Source organism: Populus nigra, chromosome 18, assembly GCF_951802175.1.
Source record: "Populus nigra chromosome 18, ddPopNigr1.1, whole genome shotgun sequence".
Taxonomy (NCBI): Eukaryota; Viridiplantae; Streptophyta; class Magnoliopsida; order Malpighiales; family Salicaceae; genus Populus; species Populus nigra.
The window spans coordinates 1045052-1061248 of record NC_084869.1 but is presented as its reverse complement, the minus strand read 5'-3'; the positions used below and the strand labels follow the sequence as shown (position 1 = coordinate 1061248).

At 34.8% G+C, this 16197-nt stretch overlaps 1 protein-coding gene and 1 long non-coding RNA gene across 5 annotated transcripts; one reads left to right on the top strand and one right to left on the bottom strand.

The window, feature by feature from the left end:
- The first annotated feature begins 366 nt into the window (after positions 1-366).
- Positions 367-5496, top strand: LOC133678777 (uncharacterized). 2 transcript variants are annotated; one of them, XR_009836042.1, is made up of 3 exons: positions 367-512; positions 3047-3269; positions 4933-5496. It is a non-coding gene; the product is annotated as an uncharacterized LOC133678777 (long non-coding RNA). The 2 variants fall into 2 exon arrangements; XR_009836041.1 differs by lacking the exon at positions 4933-5496 and adding an exon at positions 4387-4748.
- On the bottom strand, positions 1463-7760 carry LOC133678776 (uncharacterized). Of its 3 annotated transcripts, XM_062101265.1 has the most exons (11): positions 7498-7760; positions 7188-7407; positions 6649-6731; positions 6434-6534; positions 5189-5284; positions 4904-4957; positions 4216-4364; positions 3116-3233; positions 2614-2701; positions 1933-2166; positions 1463-1842 (listed from the first exon to the last, which is right to left on the bottom strand). In XM_062101265.1, exons 1-10 carry the CDS (start codon positions 7640-7642, stop codon positions 1967-1969), a joined length of 1254 nt encoding a protein of 417 aa, XP_061957249.1. In that variant the 5' UTR covers positions 7643-7760; the 3' UTR covers positions 1463-1842; positions 1933-1966. The 3 variants fall into 3 exon arrangements, with proteins under 3 accessions (XP_061957249.1, XP_061957250.1, XP_061957251.1); XM_062101266.1 differs by lacking the exons at positions 1463-1842; positions 1933-2166; positions 2614-2701 and having other exon boundaries at positions 3092-3233; XM_062101267.1 differs by lacking the exons at positions 1463-1842; positions 1933-2166; positions 2614-2701; positions 3116-3233 and adding an exon at positions 3951-4105.
- Positions 7761-16197: the final 8437 nt, after the last annotated feature.

Here is a 16197-nt window from a genome sequence, read left to right as displayed (position 1 = left end):
TTAAAATTAATTTTCGTTTGAAAATATATAAAAATATTTTTTTTATCTTCTTATTTTTAATATCAATACATTAAAATTATAAAAAATACTAAAAATATTATAAAAATAATTTTTTTATCTTCTTATTTTTAATATCAATACATTAAAATTATAAAAAATACTAAAAATATATCAATTAATATTTTTCACAAAGATCACACACTTATTAAAAAAAAAAAAAACAAAAGTATTTACTCGAGCCGCCCAAAGTGCCACGAAGGAAAGGACACAAAAGTGAGGAAACTTGTGAAGGTTAAATTGTGGAAAGGGCATAAGAGGATATTCCAGCAGAATATTTGATAAGACCGGTCCCTCTGCCTTGTAATTTATTAAATTGTATTTATTACTCTTTCCGTTCCTTCTTTTCTTCCAAGCTCAGCTTCTTAACCAAAAGATACGCTCACTGCTCACAGCTACCATTTTCATTCCAGGATTCAGCAACAAGTTTCAGCCACCGAGCTCTTTTTCAACAGGTACAGCACATAAACCCTCTGATTTGTTTTCGTTTTCTCATGAGATAAGCTTATACCTATGGGCATGCATGGAGGTTTTGTCTACATGTTTGTATCATGCACTCACCATAAGTTTTAGAGGGTCTTTCTTTTATAATATCTACAAAGAAATACTAGCTAGAGTTCGTTCTCTCTAAAATTAATTCATGCTTTTGGTGAGAAACTTATTGATGATTAAGTAGAGTCTTAAGTGCATACGACGATCAAATGGTCTGAATCCAAATCTTGTTTGCGGCTGTTCCCTTTTCTTGAATTACTAGTATCACTGTTATTCAACTCGGTCATGTCGAAAGCGTCTCCAGCGGATTTCACAAAAATAGGGAGAGGTTGACTAGGTGTTAAAGCACCACGACAACTTAGAAAAACCAGTCAAAAACTGTATCTTTATAAAGTTTTTTTTTTTTTTTTTAAACTTTTAGATTTTTATTTTGGTTCATCTAGGGATCCGAAATTTGTGCCGTGTCAATCTCACTTGTAACTAATAGTTGCCTGACATAATTTTCTTGCAATCATTTTTTTAATTATCCGGTGGTGATAACTAGTAGTTAGGCATGCTTTAGCAGCTAGTGCGGGCGGGAAATTTATCTATAAAATTAATCGCGGGTTCATTGTCAAAGGATCCTGAGAATAAATTTGTTAATTTAGGTCTTTTTTCTCTGTATAATTGGATGTTTGTCTCGATCGGTTTGCATTTGCCTTGTCTTCCTTGTGTTAAGAACGGGGCAGTCACTCCATGTCTAATTTTTTTCATTTTTCTAGTGCAATATCATGATGCTTTTGTTAAATGTAGAATTTAGAAGGTCGGTGCTTGTCAAAAAGACTTGCCATGGCCATTGCTTCTACCAGAATACATGGCCAACTAAGCCAACCTTTTCTTCTAGTTATATAGTTATGCTTGTGATATAATAATATACTCAAGAAATAATCTGTTTGCAACATACACACACAGGGGAAAGGATGGCAAGTTTTTTTCTCAGAAGGGGTAAGCAGTAAAAATGATTTGCTGCTGGTATACAAAGCCAAAATGGGTCACTTATTGTGACTTCTCCATTGAGGTCTTTGCTCACCCCCAAACCAATTTATTAAAAACGTTGTTACTTGTAAACAAAATCCAAGGGCCTGAGATATGCCTTGATGGTGGTTTCAGGTTTCTTTATACAGCCTCCTGAATCATGATGTTAATTTATGTCATAACAAGGTCTGCTTGGCCTTGTTGCTCTTTATTTTGAATGTATAGTTCCCCAGTTATGGTCACATAGAGCCACGCCACAAGGGTCACAAGTCAATAAACCTGCAAAATGAACAGAAATGAAATGTTTCAAGTTTTTCCCCTTTGCAGAAGAATGCCTTGAACAGAGAGCGAGAAACCTTATGAAATTACCTGTAAAAATGGTGGATTTTATTGACTAATTAGCTTATGTGAGGGAAGATCCAACTCTGGCTGGATGCCGACTTCTTATGGCCCTTTGTATATACTCAAACATGAACACAAAGAGACCAAAGACATATGATATGCTTAGATGCAGCTTTTCGATGACACAAACTATCGAGCAGTTGTCGTTGGTTTTACCCTCTACACATGTTTTACCTAATAATGATCCTTTCTCTGACCACCCTGGACAAGAAGGGGAAAAAAGCAGCCAGAAAATATTAGCTCATGACTTTAAAAAAGAATGGCAGTGCATGGTACTTGCATGTATAGATCCTATCATCCTTTCTTCCACCAGATTTTAGTCGCTAGAGGCATCCATTGAAGTCTCAATCAATGGATTCCATTTAGGAAAGTTTCTTGATGCACATTCTCTATTTTGAACTACTTCAATGAAAAACATGCTCAAATTTTCGTTGCCAAAGAGATAGGCATTCCTTTTAGGAGAGAAGTTAGGGTGGTGCAGGCCAGGAATCCATGGAGTTTGAAATAACATGTCCTTCGGACGATCTCCCTTTTCTTTCCTCATTCCCATAAAAGAAAAGGGGAAATAGAGACTACAGCATGCTCATGGTGGCAATCCCAACCATTGCTAACACCCAACAGAAACCCTTACTGAATGTGGATACTTACGAGAGCTTTCCTTGGGAAAATTAGTCCAAACATGTGGGTTCATCTTTTTATCCGAAGCACTGATCAGGTCACAAAGAGCTTGATTGACCTGAAATAAAAAAAAAAAACAAAAACCAATACTTGGATTTTTATGCATAGTCAAACAAAATTAAATAAACCGCAGTATGCAATTTCTGTGATGCACTTCTGCCGGTGGTGAAACACCAATATTTTGTAATTTTGTTAGTTTATACAAAAAGTTGTTAAGCATTTCGTGATTGATTCATGGACTTGCCACATCCTTCTACACAGCAACATATGCATCTACTATTGTTCTTAATCAAGTGCAATGTTATAATATTTCCAGTTTCACCATGGAGAAAAAAAAATATTTCTCGATCAATGTTCATATATGCATTCGTTACCCTAAAATAACAATAATTCTTTATTGCAGAACAAACACCATTCCATAATGCAATAGTGCTGTCATGCCATGTTTCTATATATAAGATAGCAGGAATACCTCTTCGGTCCTCTCATGGCTCACTAGATGCCCACCGTGGAGATCAACCAATCTAGCAAAAGGCTGCAACTTCTTTGCAAGCCTCCTCGCGTAATATATTTGAGCAATGATATCATGCCTAGCCAATCCGAGACCTCAAATCAGTCATAAGCAGGTAAAGTACTCAAGGATGTAGTCATTATGGTATATCATTACTACACGTGACAAAAAATATTCATCTTCTTTTCTGATACGTAAATAGTAAGAATCTACTACTGTATGCACCTAGGGCTACCACCCATTAAGAAAAACAAGAGAATCTACCAACGAAGACCATTGACGGCAGACTGGCTATGTACAAAATAAGCATTCTATAAAGCTCCAGAACTCATTGGCAAAACACTGTCAAGTATGCTGCTAGAGTATAGTTTTGACTTTGATATTTAAAGAGTTAAGATATGCGTTCTGAAATGTGATGACATGAAACATGGAGAATGATTCATTGCCTTGTTAAATACAATGTTTTTGAATCTGCAAATTGTCTTAAAAATAATTTAATATCAGAAAAAAACTAATCAGAGCCTGAAACTCATTATCTGTCAATTGTTCTTTGATTTTTGACTGCTCTCAACTCATCAATCAATAATGTCATTTCTACATTTTGGGAAGGTTATTTTTATGTACTGAATACTCAGATGCTTGACAGCATATAGAAAACATGATTTTGACCAAGTATTTTCTGCACGATAGACCCACTCACTTGCATTGCATCCTTGCGCATTTTGGCTTCTTTTATACTTACTAGACCAAGACAGATTTCTAACTTTATGAATCATATTATCCTCCACTCAAGTAATTGATACAATGAAAAGCTGTTTAATTCATCTCAATGAATCCACATGAAAACATAATTTTGTAAGAACTCGCTGTGCTTCAGTGCACCATTTCACACAATCTTTCTTCAAACATGTTCTTTTCTAATGAGTTAGTAGCTTTGTATATTTCATTCGCCTGCATAATAAAAATTTAAAATACAATGTATAGGTAAAAGGAATAATATTAGATTAATGAATTGGCAGAAATCGTGTATTCCACGGAAATAAGATAGAGAACACGATTACCTGCCATGTATGACTGATACAAGAAATCCAGCAGATTTGATTAATTCAATTTCTGTTGGTGTCATCTTATGCGTCCAGCAAGCATTGACTTGACCATCAAAACCATAACTAGACTGCATTCCAGTTGATGATATACCTTTGACGTATTCCTGCAACATGTTTTTTTTTAAGGTCCAGCGAGAGACATACTTGTGTAACAAATGGAAGGTCAATACAAGTTGCACAGTCACAGTCACAAGCAAATTAACGAGGGGTCTCATATAAATTTTTTTAAGAGCTGAAAACCTGAGGCTAGTCGTAGTCGCATTCTGAGGAGAAACTTCACTGCAATCATAACTCGCTAGAAGCTGGGAAACATACATGTATATGATAGTCACATCTATGGATGTCAATGTGTACTTTTAGGTCACCTTCCTGATAAAATGCTAGATATGAGCTTAATTCAGCAATATTTATGCAAACCAAAGGATGCTGAGTTTGCAGCCGTTGCTTACATGGTTGATATTATCTGAAATTTCTTAGTTGTTTTGTTCTATGGTCTTCTATGGTGTTAGTATGCACCCATCAATATACTATAAGAAAATCAGACACTCCTAAGAAGCAAAGTCTAGCAACTTCTTACTGTAAATAGAAATACAAGGAAAGAAATAACAAATATTAAGGTTTAAGATTATCACGTTTTTCATACCTGATACAGAATTGCTCTTCTTGTGCTAGACCCAACGTGCTCATCAAGATATTCCTGCAGATCAGAAATAAACATCATGTGAGTTCCTGCAGTCACAAAACTGACTCGAGACACTATCAGAGAGTAAACATGCCAAGTTTGTCTTTGCACATTCCATTTGGTTTTTTTAAAGACGCTCCATATCTGGTGGGGAAGATTTCTTTCCATTTTCCAAAGTAGCTATAAGCCTCTTTACAGAATTTCTCCAGAGCTACCCAAATTACTGGTCTGCTTCTCATCATTTACCTTTGTGTAGTGGGTGTCTAAGTCAACTGCAGCCCTTTGCTCAGGAGTTTTTGCCTTCAAGAAACGGATAGCGACAGATATTGTTCGACTGTCAAGCTGCAAGATACAAAAAATTCATCATTTTTTAATCATATGACTCGAATTTTAAAATAGAAAAGACAATACCCTCGGGTGCTCAGAAAAGAAAAATGCACTTTTATGGCTGGTGACAACCAAATAGCTTTAAATGCGGGTGAGAGCTTACAAAACTAATTGATGTGAAGTGAATTATGATAAGAGAGATTCCCAGTGCACATTAGCACGAGAAACCACCGAGACTGCTATATTTTCTTCACCCCTCTTTGGCAATCTCCATCAATGGTGAAAACAAGAACACTCAAATCAATTGTAGAACCAGAGAAGATCTAGTTCTCTATGTGCCCTCACAATTAACCTTATATATTGATCATTAGTAGCTCAAAGGCTTATCAAATATTATCAAAAGAAGATGCAACACTAACAAAGAGTTACAAATAGCGTTGTTAAGACATTGTTTTTGTGTTTGAAGTTTTAGTTTCAAAAATACATTTGGCTTGAAAAAACATCAAATTGATGTTTTTCTTAATACTTTTCGATTGTTTTCATATACTGATGTTAATACATTAAAAAAATTATTTTCCCAAAAGGCCAAAGGCTCGGTAGCACAAAAGATAATCTTCAAACTAGGTTAGGTCGGGAAAGAGAAGTTCACACAGGGCCAAAAAGTTGTAGCTGGGAACTTAAATCAGTTGATTTTTGTTAGCAGCTAATCCTGTATCAATCTTAAACACTATGATGTTTATATTAAATAGATCAGATGATTGGAGGACCAAATCCACAAATCACCTCCAAAACAAGGTCGGTGTTTTTTTTCCTCTCTCACCTATAGAACAGGCCGTTCTGGTGCCAAGTTGCAGGCCGAGCATTGTGACTTTTGATGTGATTAATGCACAGAAGCGTTGATTAACTTGCCAGTTGATCCATAGTCAAGCAATAATTTAAAAAGTGGCCATGTCCGACCCCACTAATATCCAATCGGTGTTTTCATAGTAAAGATGAAATACACATCTTATCAAGCAAACTCTGGAAAATACACATCTTATCACCTATTACTGAAGTAGATTCACATGTGAATTGAGTGAATTTGAGGGAACTAAGTTAGTGTTGAAGAGTTCGTAGAAACATGAAGACAGCACAGCTAAGCAGCGACATGAAGATATATAATACCTTTGGTAAACATTCGAAACCTCCACCGGTCACATTAAGTAATGCCAAAGATAGAACTCTGTCCGGCACCATTGCTGCTAACTTGCAAGCTATCATAGCACCTGTTTCAACAGTGACATAAACCAAACTCAGAATCAGTTGTTGCGAGCAGTTGACTTCAGTTACATTAAGTAATGGCAATAACAAAAATGGGAAACTCAGAATCACTGACTCACCCATTGAATGGCCAAATATATGAGCTTTTCTCCAACCCAAATGATCCATCAAAACAATTGCATCTTTTGCCATTATTTTTGTTCTGCACTCAGCAATTAAAAATAAAAAACCAATGGATCCCACACGCCTTTTGCTTAAACAATTAACTGCTCTTTTATCAACAACCAATTATATTGCCTCGCAACACAAGTATCAACAACTAATGAAGCTTCAACATGGATATGTTAAAATTACCTATGATTTCTCTGATTGTACACAACTATTAAACGATAAAATTCAATTTCTTTCCTATTTTTCTCATAAACAAACGAAATAAAAAAAAAATTAATCTCAAAAGAAAGTTGTAAAGCAAATGGAGCTTCAACATCCACCTTCAAGAAAGTAAAACACAAAACCCAGATCAGAAAACATACCAAAACTACAAAAAGAAATCATAAGACATATCCATGCATCAAAATTCAAATGACCCACAACAAAAGAATCAAACTTGAACCAACCCACATAAAATATTCAATGAAATTAGTCTAAGAAAACTCACGTATATTCAGATTTCTTGGTGGGCACAGAACTCCTTCCCATACCACGATTATCAAAGGCACAAACTTGAATACCATTGCCACCATACCCACAACCCCCACTATCACTTGAGTTCGGATCAACGGCCCTCATTCTGTCGTGGTCGTAGTCGTCATTGGACCTCTCTGTCCCTGTAAGTCCCTTTATTTGTGGACCCCATGAATCATGTGTCCCAGCCAATCCTGCTCCCATCAAACAATCCACAATTCATCCATAAAGAAACCCAATTCAAAACTGAAAAAGAAAGATTATTTTTTGATGATCGTTATTACCTATAATGAGAAGAACTTTTGTGGGGCCATGACCATAAGTTTTGTAAAAGATTTTGATGCCTTTGTTGCTGCTGCTGCTGCTGCTAGCAGCATCAACTGCATCATCTAAACTGGTCTGTTGTTTAGCTACCTCACAAAAAGGCATGGTGTTTGCTTCGTATACAAACACAAACTGTACAGTACAGCACAAATGGAAAGACAGGAAGGAGTTTGGACTAGAATTTGCAAGCTTCCAGAAAGAGAGGAGAAAACAGAGAAGAAGATAATACGGTGATGTTGGGGTGTATTTATTCGGGAGTTAATTATCACTTAGTCCCTATATGTTTGGAAATATCATTTCTAGTCCCTGTAAATCTTCATACATAATTCGGTCCCTTAATCACTTTGTTTCTATTTATTAGCCATTACTTTTTCAACCAGTGGTTAAACTAACAACTTGATATAATAACTAATTAATATAAAATAATTCACGATTCATATCTTCTAATTGCACAACCACAAGTATAACAGCGCCAATAAGATCTTCAACCATACCAAAAGTTGCAACTATCCAAACGAAAGGATGATATATAAATACTAAATGTGAAGCTTTTGAACTACATGGACTAAGCAATCAGTTGTTTTGAAATAGAAGGACTAATATATAATTTACTCTTGATTGGGGATGAAGATGACAAGTTTGGTGGGGCTGGCAGATGAGAACAGGATGCTTTTTTAGCCGCATAGATAGAAGGCTGTTTCTGCTCATACAAAGTCAAAGTGTTTAATTTGGGCCATGGGGCAACGTGGGAAAATTATGAAGATTCCAAGTAGCGACGCCTAGTGTGCGTGTGCACGGTGGTCGGTCCTTTTAGAGTGAGGTACACCTAATCTCAAATATTTTATCTTAACATTATAATCATACTTATAAAAATAAAAAATTCAATTAAGTCACGAGTTACAAAGATTGAGTTAAGTAAATTTTAATTTTTAAAAAATATATCTACCAAAATGATATCCACCAAAACATTTTGTTTTTTAAAACGAAATTAGCAAATTAAAAGTTGGACTTTAATCGGGTTAACTGAGACAATCAGGGTTTTTTCTTTTCTATTTTTCTTTAACATGGACCAATATAAGTCATTGGTTGGTTGAGTTCTAGGTCTAGCCATTTCAGGTTTTATAACTATAATTGTAAGTAAAATTATGAAAAATAACTCTTTATATACTTGTTAATGTCAATTTAATCTAATAAATTGATTAGAAAAATCCAAGACTCGAATCCTAATCTGAATTAGGTTTCAAGTTGAATAAAAAAAAAATATTAACTTAATAAAACTCGGTTAATATAACAAGGTTTTTAGTTATCTCGATTGACCTGATTAAAACCAACTAAATTAATATTAATAATTTTTTCTTTAAAAAATGAAATTTTATTATTTTAATAAAAATAATTTACATAAATAACCAAGTTAATTTATGAACCGAGTCTTATAAAAATAATCTATATATAAATTATAATATAATTGAATGTCTTGAATATATATATATTAAATCAGTCAACCAACATGCAGGCTACGTTGCTTTTAATCAAAGATTATTTCTAGAATATCATTTGTCTTATTATATTATAGAATGTAGTATTCATCTAACATTTAATAGCGAAAGCTGAATTGTCTTCCTATTCATAAGAAAAAAAATTGTCTTACTATTTAAATTTGGATTTTTATTCCTTTTTTTTTTCTTCTAGTTTGTTGAGTTTTTCTTATACTTTGAATATGTCTTCAACACACCACAACCTACCCGGTGTGATATCATAAAAAAATAAAAATAAAAAATTGACAAAAACTATAATGAAACAATTAATTTGTATATGAAAAAAATTGGACAAAATTATCAGAAAATTAAAAATAAAAGGACTACAATGCCTCCAAAATCAATTATATATCTTCCCTAGCTATCACAGGATGCCAAAGCTCTAATTTTTTTTTTCTTTGCGTCCCTAAATGGGGTTGGGTATCACTGCTTCTTCATTGTTTCATCTTGTTATTCAGGTCTTCTAAATGGGTTTTTTAGGGCTTACAGAAAAATGGAAGACAAGTTGAGCGATTTACCGGACAACATGATGATTCACAAAATCCTTTTTTTCCTCGACACAAAATATGTTGTCTTGTCCAAAAGACGGAAAAACTTGCGGGCTTCAGATCCGGACCTAAGTTTTGACAGCGAAGGTTTTATATACAGAACTAACGTTTCTTAAAGCTCTATCCGAAATGGGAGTAAGACTTGGATTGTCAACTAGATGACCTCTGTTGAAAGTAAATTAATTTCTGGAAATTAATTCAACCAGTTCACCGAGAAAAACACTTAATAAAAATATATTTTTCTTTTAATTTTTTTCTTCTTGTTACTGAGTTTTTGAGTTTGCATTCCTATTTTTTATCTTATATCACACTCGTCCTTCTTCCAACAGCTTCGTTGTCACTCATCAATGGAGGGTTTGGTAAATTATGCAGTGTCTCATATCAGGTTGAGGATTTTCGGTTTGTTTCCGATGATATTCAACTTGTTTCGTTACTAGTCTGTGGTTCTTAATTATCTCAACGTAAATTTGGTGATTTGTTGACATTTTTTGTTTTCGGTCACGCCAATCTAAACTCATTGGACCTGTACATATTTGGTTTTGTTAATATGAGAATGGTTTTGATGACCCTTTCGCTAGTTGTCTGAATTTGAGGTGCACATAGCTACGGTAGTACTGTCGGTTTTGGTCTCAGAAGAGGTTGAGAATAAATAAGTAAAATTAAACAATCCTATTTTGTTGATTTTGTCAATTGACAGAATATAACTGAAATTGGAATCTGTATTTGTTTTTTCTATGCTTGTTCAGCAATAGAAATCTAGGAAAGTGATTGAGTTTTGGGATCAATCCCAACCCATTTAGGGTTTGTGAGAGTGGCAAGGCTCAATGTCATCAAAGTGTTTTACATGTAATTTGTACCCCTGATGAGTTTAAGGAGACAATAACATGGATGCATTCCTTGCTTGATATTAATTGACCTGCCTCCATTGAGCTGACATTTTAAGACTAGCGTCGAAATCTGTCATTTGCTCTCATATGTGCATATCAATTTAGTCTTGGTACCCTTTTCTTTGCTTTTCTTAAGTTCATTCTGTCTGAAAATTTGTGAAGTACGAACTGAAATTGTAGTAATGCATCATCTTTCATTTAGGAAGAGTCCATTGACGTCTCTGTTGGTTGCTTGCGTGTGTTTATCTCTTACAGTTGAGCATGTATATGCACACCTGTATATGAGCTCTGCTCTTCAATATACCTTTATTTTTGTTCAGATTGCATTGTCTTGTCAGATTTTATTTTCTTTAGAGATATTTAGATTATATTGGTTTTACAAATTCTGTTAGTGAATTTCAACACCCGTTTTGTTTGTGCTAGTTGATCAGCTGTAAAATCCTAGGTAGGTGACCAAGTCCTGGCATCGATTCCAGCCCATTTAGGGTTCATGACAGAAGTTGGCATCGGCCTATGCTGTCAAAATATTTTAAACCCTAACCCTAGATATTGAAACAACTTCCGCGAATGTTGACTTCCTTTTTCATTCGGGGCACTTAAATCATGTAATTTGCTTTCATGTCTTATTTGCTACCATTTTCTTTGCTTTTATGTTATCCAATTCATATTGTGCTGACAATGTTGTGAAATACCGAGTGAAGATTTTGTTGTCTAATGCATCACCTCTCATCTTCTTGCAGGTTCAAACCTGATGATTAGCAGCTGCATATCTTCTAGGACTATATTTTGGCAGTGGTGGCTAAATTCACATTAGCCTTCCATTGCTTGCCATTTTTGTTCCAGCAAAGGAATCCACACACAGTTAATTTTCTGTCCTGGCTTCGGAAGCAAGCAAGCGCGGCTTCATCTTCATAACAACACTTCCTGAAAGAATGAAAAGAAATGCATGATAAGCTGTGGACAACTGCTTGAGAAAGAAAATGTTAACTATCCAGTCTCGTTCCATGATTTTTAACCACATTGTGAACTTGTTTCTCTTAATCTCTCTCTTTTTTTTAGTCTTGCTATATAGAGGACATCTATGGTGTCTCTTCTCCATGGATGTGTAGTCTATTTTCTTTCCAGGGCTCTCACTCTGATGGAAAAGAAAGAAGTTGCTGCTGAAGGAGCAATGAGAAAACAAATTTAGTGCTGTAATTAAATATAAATTTTCTTTTTATCAGAATGAAATCATATTTATGAAAACAATTGAATGGTGCTTCATTTGTCCAAAAAGAGATTGTTGATTAGAGGAGGAGCCTATTACACCATATTGATGTCCATAAATAGCCAACAACCAGAGAGTAAAGGTTCTTCATTTTTCCACTCCCAAGTTATTGAAACAAAGGCTAATTTAGTGTCTGCAAAACTAAATCAAACAACCAGGCTTCCTCCATTTTGTCAATGTCACGCCCCAAAAACGTACCGACCAACTATATCAGGGACGTGACCGGCACACTGATTGAGAGATCACTATAATAAACACCTAAAAAAGGAAGACTCAGCGTATAAATTTTATATAATCAGTTTATCTTAATCTAAATCGCAATATTTCAATATATACAAATAATCGAAAGTCTGTAAAAACAACCTTTATTACTGATTCTCTATTTAATTAATAACGGTCCCATCATTCATATCCGTGAATTCTCAAAAGTTTGGATGATCTAAAGATAGAACTAGCGATTTATAACACGGTGGTACCCTCCTTCGCATGCTCTGTGTTTTACCAGTAAAAAATGCCATTAGAAAACCAGTTTTTATCAGAGAAATGGGACAACTTATGGACTAAAGTCTCCAACTTAATCTTCCATGCCTCAAATAGTCTTGGCCTTGATAGGTTTTCCATATAGTTCACCAAGCCCAGAGGTTCATAGGCTCTCTTTACATATGGAATATAAAGAAGAATTTTAATTCAAACATCAATGCTTGTATTCACTTGACTGTTAAAAGGTTCGTTAATTGCTTAGAAGCTTATCTTTGAAACAGATTGATGATTTGGTTGATGAAAACATGAACTCATAATTGTGTTGTAGTCCTTTGCTTGAGGATCTGCTTAGGTTAATATTTATCACAGCACACATTGAGCGAAGAGCGTGTAAAAATTGCTTTCCAAATGTATACTCATTGTCTCTCCGTGGAGAATTGAACTTGGAGGACTGTCATTTGGAAACGGTCTTGTACTTTCCTGGAGAGAAAAGAACTCGGTTTTGGGCTTATTACGGGTCATAAGCAATCGAATCGGATAGATGAACCAAGAGATTGTAAACTACGGAAAATTTATTGATCTATCATAGGCATGCCAAAGTTCTTTCAGTGAACTATCAAAGTCTTCAGGTACGCTTGTCATTTCAGACAAAGTAGAGAAAAGGGAAAACCACAACTCTATGCACCTATTTTGTTGCTTAAATATTTATATAGTTATGAAGGAAAATAAATATATAGTGAAACTGTTTGGTGAGAATTGTTGCTGCTTGTCTAGCAATAAGAAAATGATTAGTTGACTTGCCTTGCGAATTCAGATAGTCTTTTCTTTGAAACAGACTGGTTTTTCGTTGGAAAAGAGAGGGTTTAGTCCTAAATGGAGGGGGTGGGGAGAGCTCAAACTCTAGGCCTAGCATGCAGGATGGGGATGGCATGCTACGTTGCATTAGAAAAAACATGATAATCATCACTGTGAACGTTGCATTGATGACCTTTTCCTCCTTATATTCATCTATAATGCATTAGGGCAGTGATTTGTCTGCCATTTCTTCTATTCTTCTTCCCTCCATGTTTTAAGCGCAAAGATGATTTCAATCTGTGAGATGATGCGTCGAAGCGCAAATGTTAGACTTTACAAACTGGGCTGACGAAATGAGAGCTTCCAGGAATATCCCACTTGCTGGTGACACCAGAACGCCTCTGACACGCACGATGAAAAGAAAGGAAAAAAGCTCAAATAGTCTATCATTATAGCATACATTGAGTTGAGATATCCATTAGTAGCTTCACCAGCCCTCACAAACACTCCCAGCAGAAATTAACTGCAGATCACATAGCTTACTTTTAATTCTTGCACTTCTGAGCTGATTTATTTTCTACTCATTAACCTCACCTCATGACGCGGGGTGCATATCGACAAGGAAGCAGTCCAGACGTGTCAAACGAGATATATCAACAATGTATAACTTTTGATCATTGGATCAGATTGAAAAATCCTAGTTATTTCTTTTGCTGTACGGACGTTGCGTCTCCTCCTCGATAATTAGGTTTTGAATCTCGTGCATTATGCATTTGGTATTCATCTTGTTCTCCTAATAATACCGTGACGTCATTGGAGACATATCAACTTTTTCTAAGCCACCGTGAGCAGAGAAGCAGCTCAATTAATTCATTTTCCCTCATATAATATCAACTGGTCGCCCGCCCCAGCTCAATCTTTCAAGCCACTGATCTGATACTCTCATGTGATTCACTGTTCCAGATGACTTAGCAAATTATGATATAATCTCTTGCATCACTCAATTCATTTAATAGAATGATCAACAGAAGTTGCAGAAAGCCAGCCATTTCTGCCAGGCTTAGAGCATAAATCAACCTTGAACAAAAACTTAATTAGACTGAATAATAAGTAAATGAACTGATCAAAACAACAACAAAAACTTTCAGTTCTTGCAAGAGCTTGCTTGGAGAGGGCCCTGCCTGCAAAATAATGAAGGTACGTAGAGCACAGAAATGTAACAAGCCATTTCCCTTTTTTTCACATGCCTTGACATATATAGCTATAGGGAATGTGAAGTATAAATTATCCAAGCAAGCACTTCATGGATGAGAATTAAAAGGCTGCAATAAAAACTTTGTAAAAAAGGGAAAATTTCAAGGTACAAATCTCTGTTACGATGTTTAAGAAAAGGAGCATCTTAATTGTTTTCTTTTTTCTTTTGCTGGTGGATTAATTGCTTTTTCCTTCAAGTTCTTTCACTCAATTTCCAAACTCCTCCATTCCCATGCAATAGGAAAACCACGTAAAAGCTTGAACTGATCTGGCTTGCTCGATCAATGTCAATTAATTAGCACAAAAGCCTGGAGTTATAAAGCCATACAATCTTACAATCCTCCAGCCAAAGTCCATAGGAGTTTCCTCTCTTCTCACAGCCACAGATTAAGCTGCAATTCGAGCCAGGAAATAATTAACCGCATATAATGATGAGTCTCGAAATCCAAAATGTTTAAAAATAAGAATGATATGTAGAATAAATCTGTTCGCCAGCCCTGCCAAAAGCTTCGAGCAATTGCAATGTAGATATCATCACAGCGCCTGTATTTCATCGCTATCCTTTTTGAAATCACCATGGACACGCCCTAACTTCATGTAAACACGATAATGTTTAAGACCTGATTGCAATAGCTATTTGATGCTCAGCTTGAGTGAGTGGTATTGTAGCTAATATCATAGTTAATAAACTCCGTCCACGAGCTTGCTTTCCGATTGATCTTCAATGAAACCCGCATTCCGATTAACCTTGAATGAAACCCAATTGAGTTAACTACAATTAGCTTTTTTAATTTCTATTAAAACAACATTGTTTTTAGAATTCATCTCAGTTAACCTGGTAATTCATAAATTAATCTAATAGTCCATGAGTTGACCGGACAACAACTCGAACCCTAAACCGGGTGAGACCATGGGTCGAGCATACTTTGATTAAAGAAATTGATTCAATTTTGATAGGTAAAAAGCTGAGTTGCCGGCGATGTACCAAAACTGACTCCGATCCGATGGATTCAATCTTGGATGCTGATTTCACCTTAGATTAATCATATACTTTTGTTGAATACAAACAAATTTTAGAATTAGGTAAGACCTCCAGATGTCTTTTGTTGAATACCAAAGCCATGTGATAATTAGCTGCCATTACAATATCTCAAATATGCCATGAACGGTGCGTCAAATTTTCTTCACCAGTCAATACTCAACCTATAGTGTGATATATTTGCTCTCAAATAATTAGAAAATATATTCTTGAAAATAGTAATGACGGTTTGAATTATTTTTTATTTAAAAATATATTAAAATAATTTTTTTATTTTTTTAAAATTATTTTTAATATTAACACATTAAAATGATCTAAAAACATAAAAAAATTATTTTAAATAAAAAAATTTAAAATTTTTAAAACACAATTTACACCTGTAGTCAAACATACACTTAATCTAGAATCATGATTGGACAACTTTACAAGTTACTTACTAATTGAAAATAGATATTAAAAAAATATATAGAAAATAAAACTTTGAATTACTAGATTAGTAGAGTAATTCGTCAATCCATAATTAATTTTACTTACTTTGTATATTTTTAATTTAATTTAATTTAATTTAATTTTGATTTGATTTTAATCAAGCCATTATTGAATTTTAATAATAAAGTTAGGTTTAAATGGAATAGATTAGATTTAAGGATTAATGACCTAAAAGCCAAAATTTGACTAGAAAACGTAGAAGCCATCAAATTTCCAAATCAACCATGAATGAAACCACCATTTGGTCATATGATACGACACCCTCGGGCCTACCAAAAAGAAAACGACACCATTTGGTCTCCCCAACGGTGACGTATGTCACTGGAACGTTACCGTTTTTATGTATCTTCCAAAGAAAGACGGATG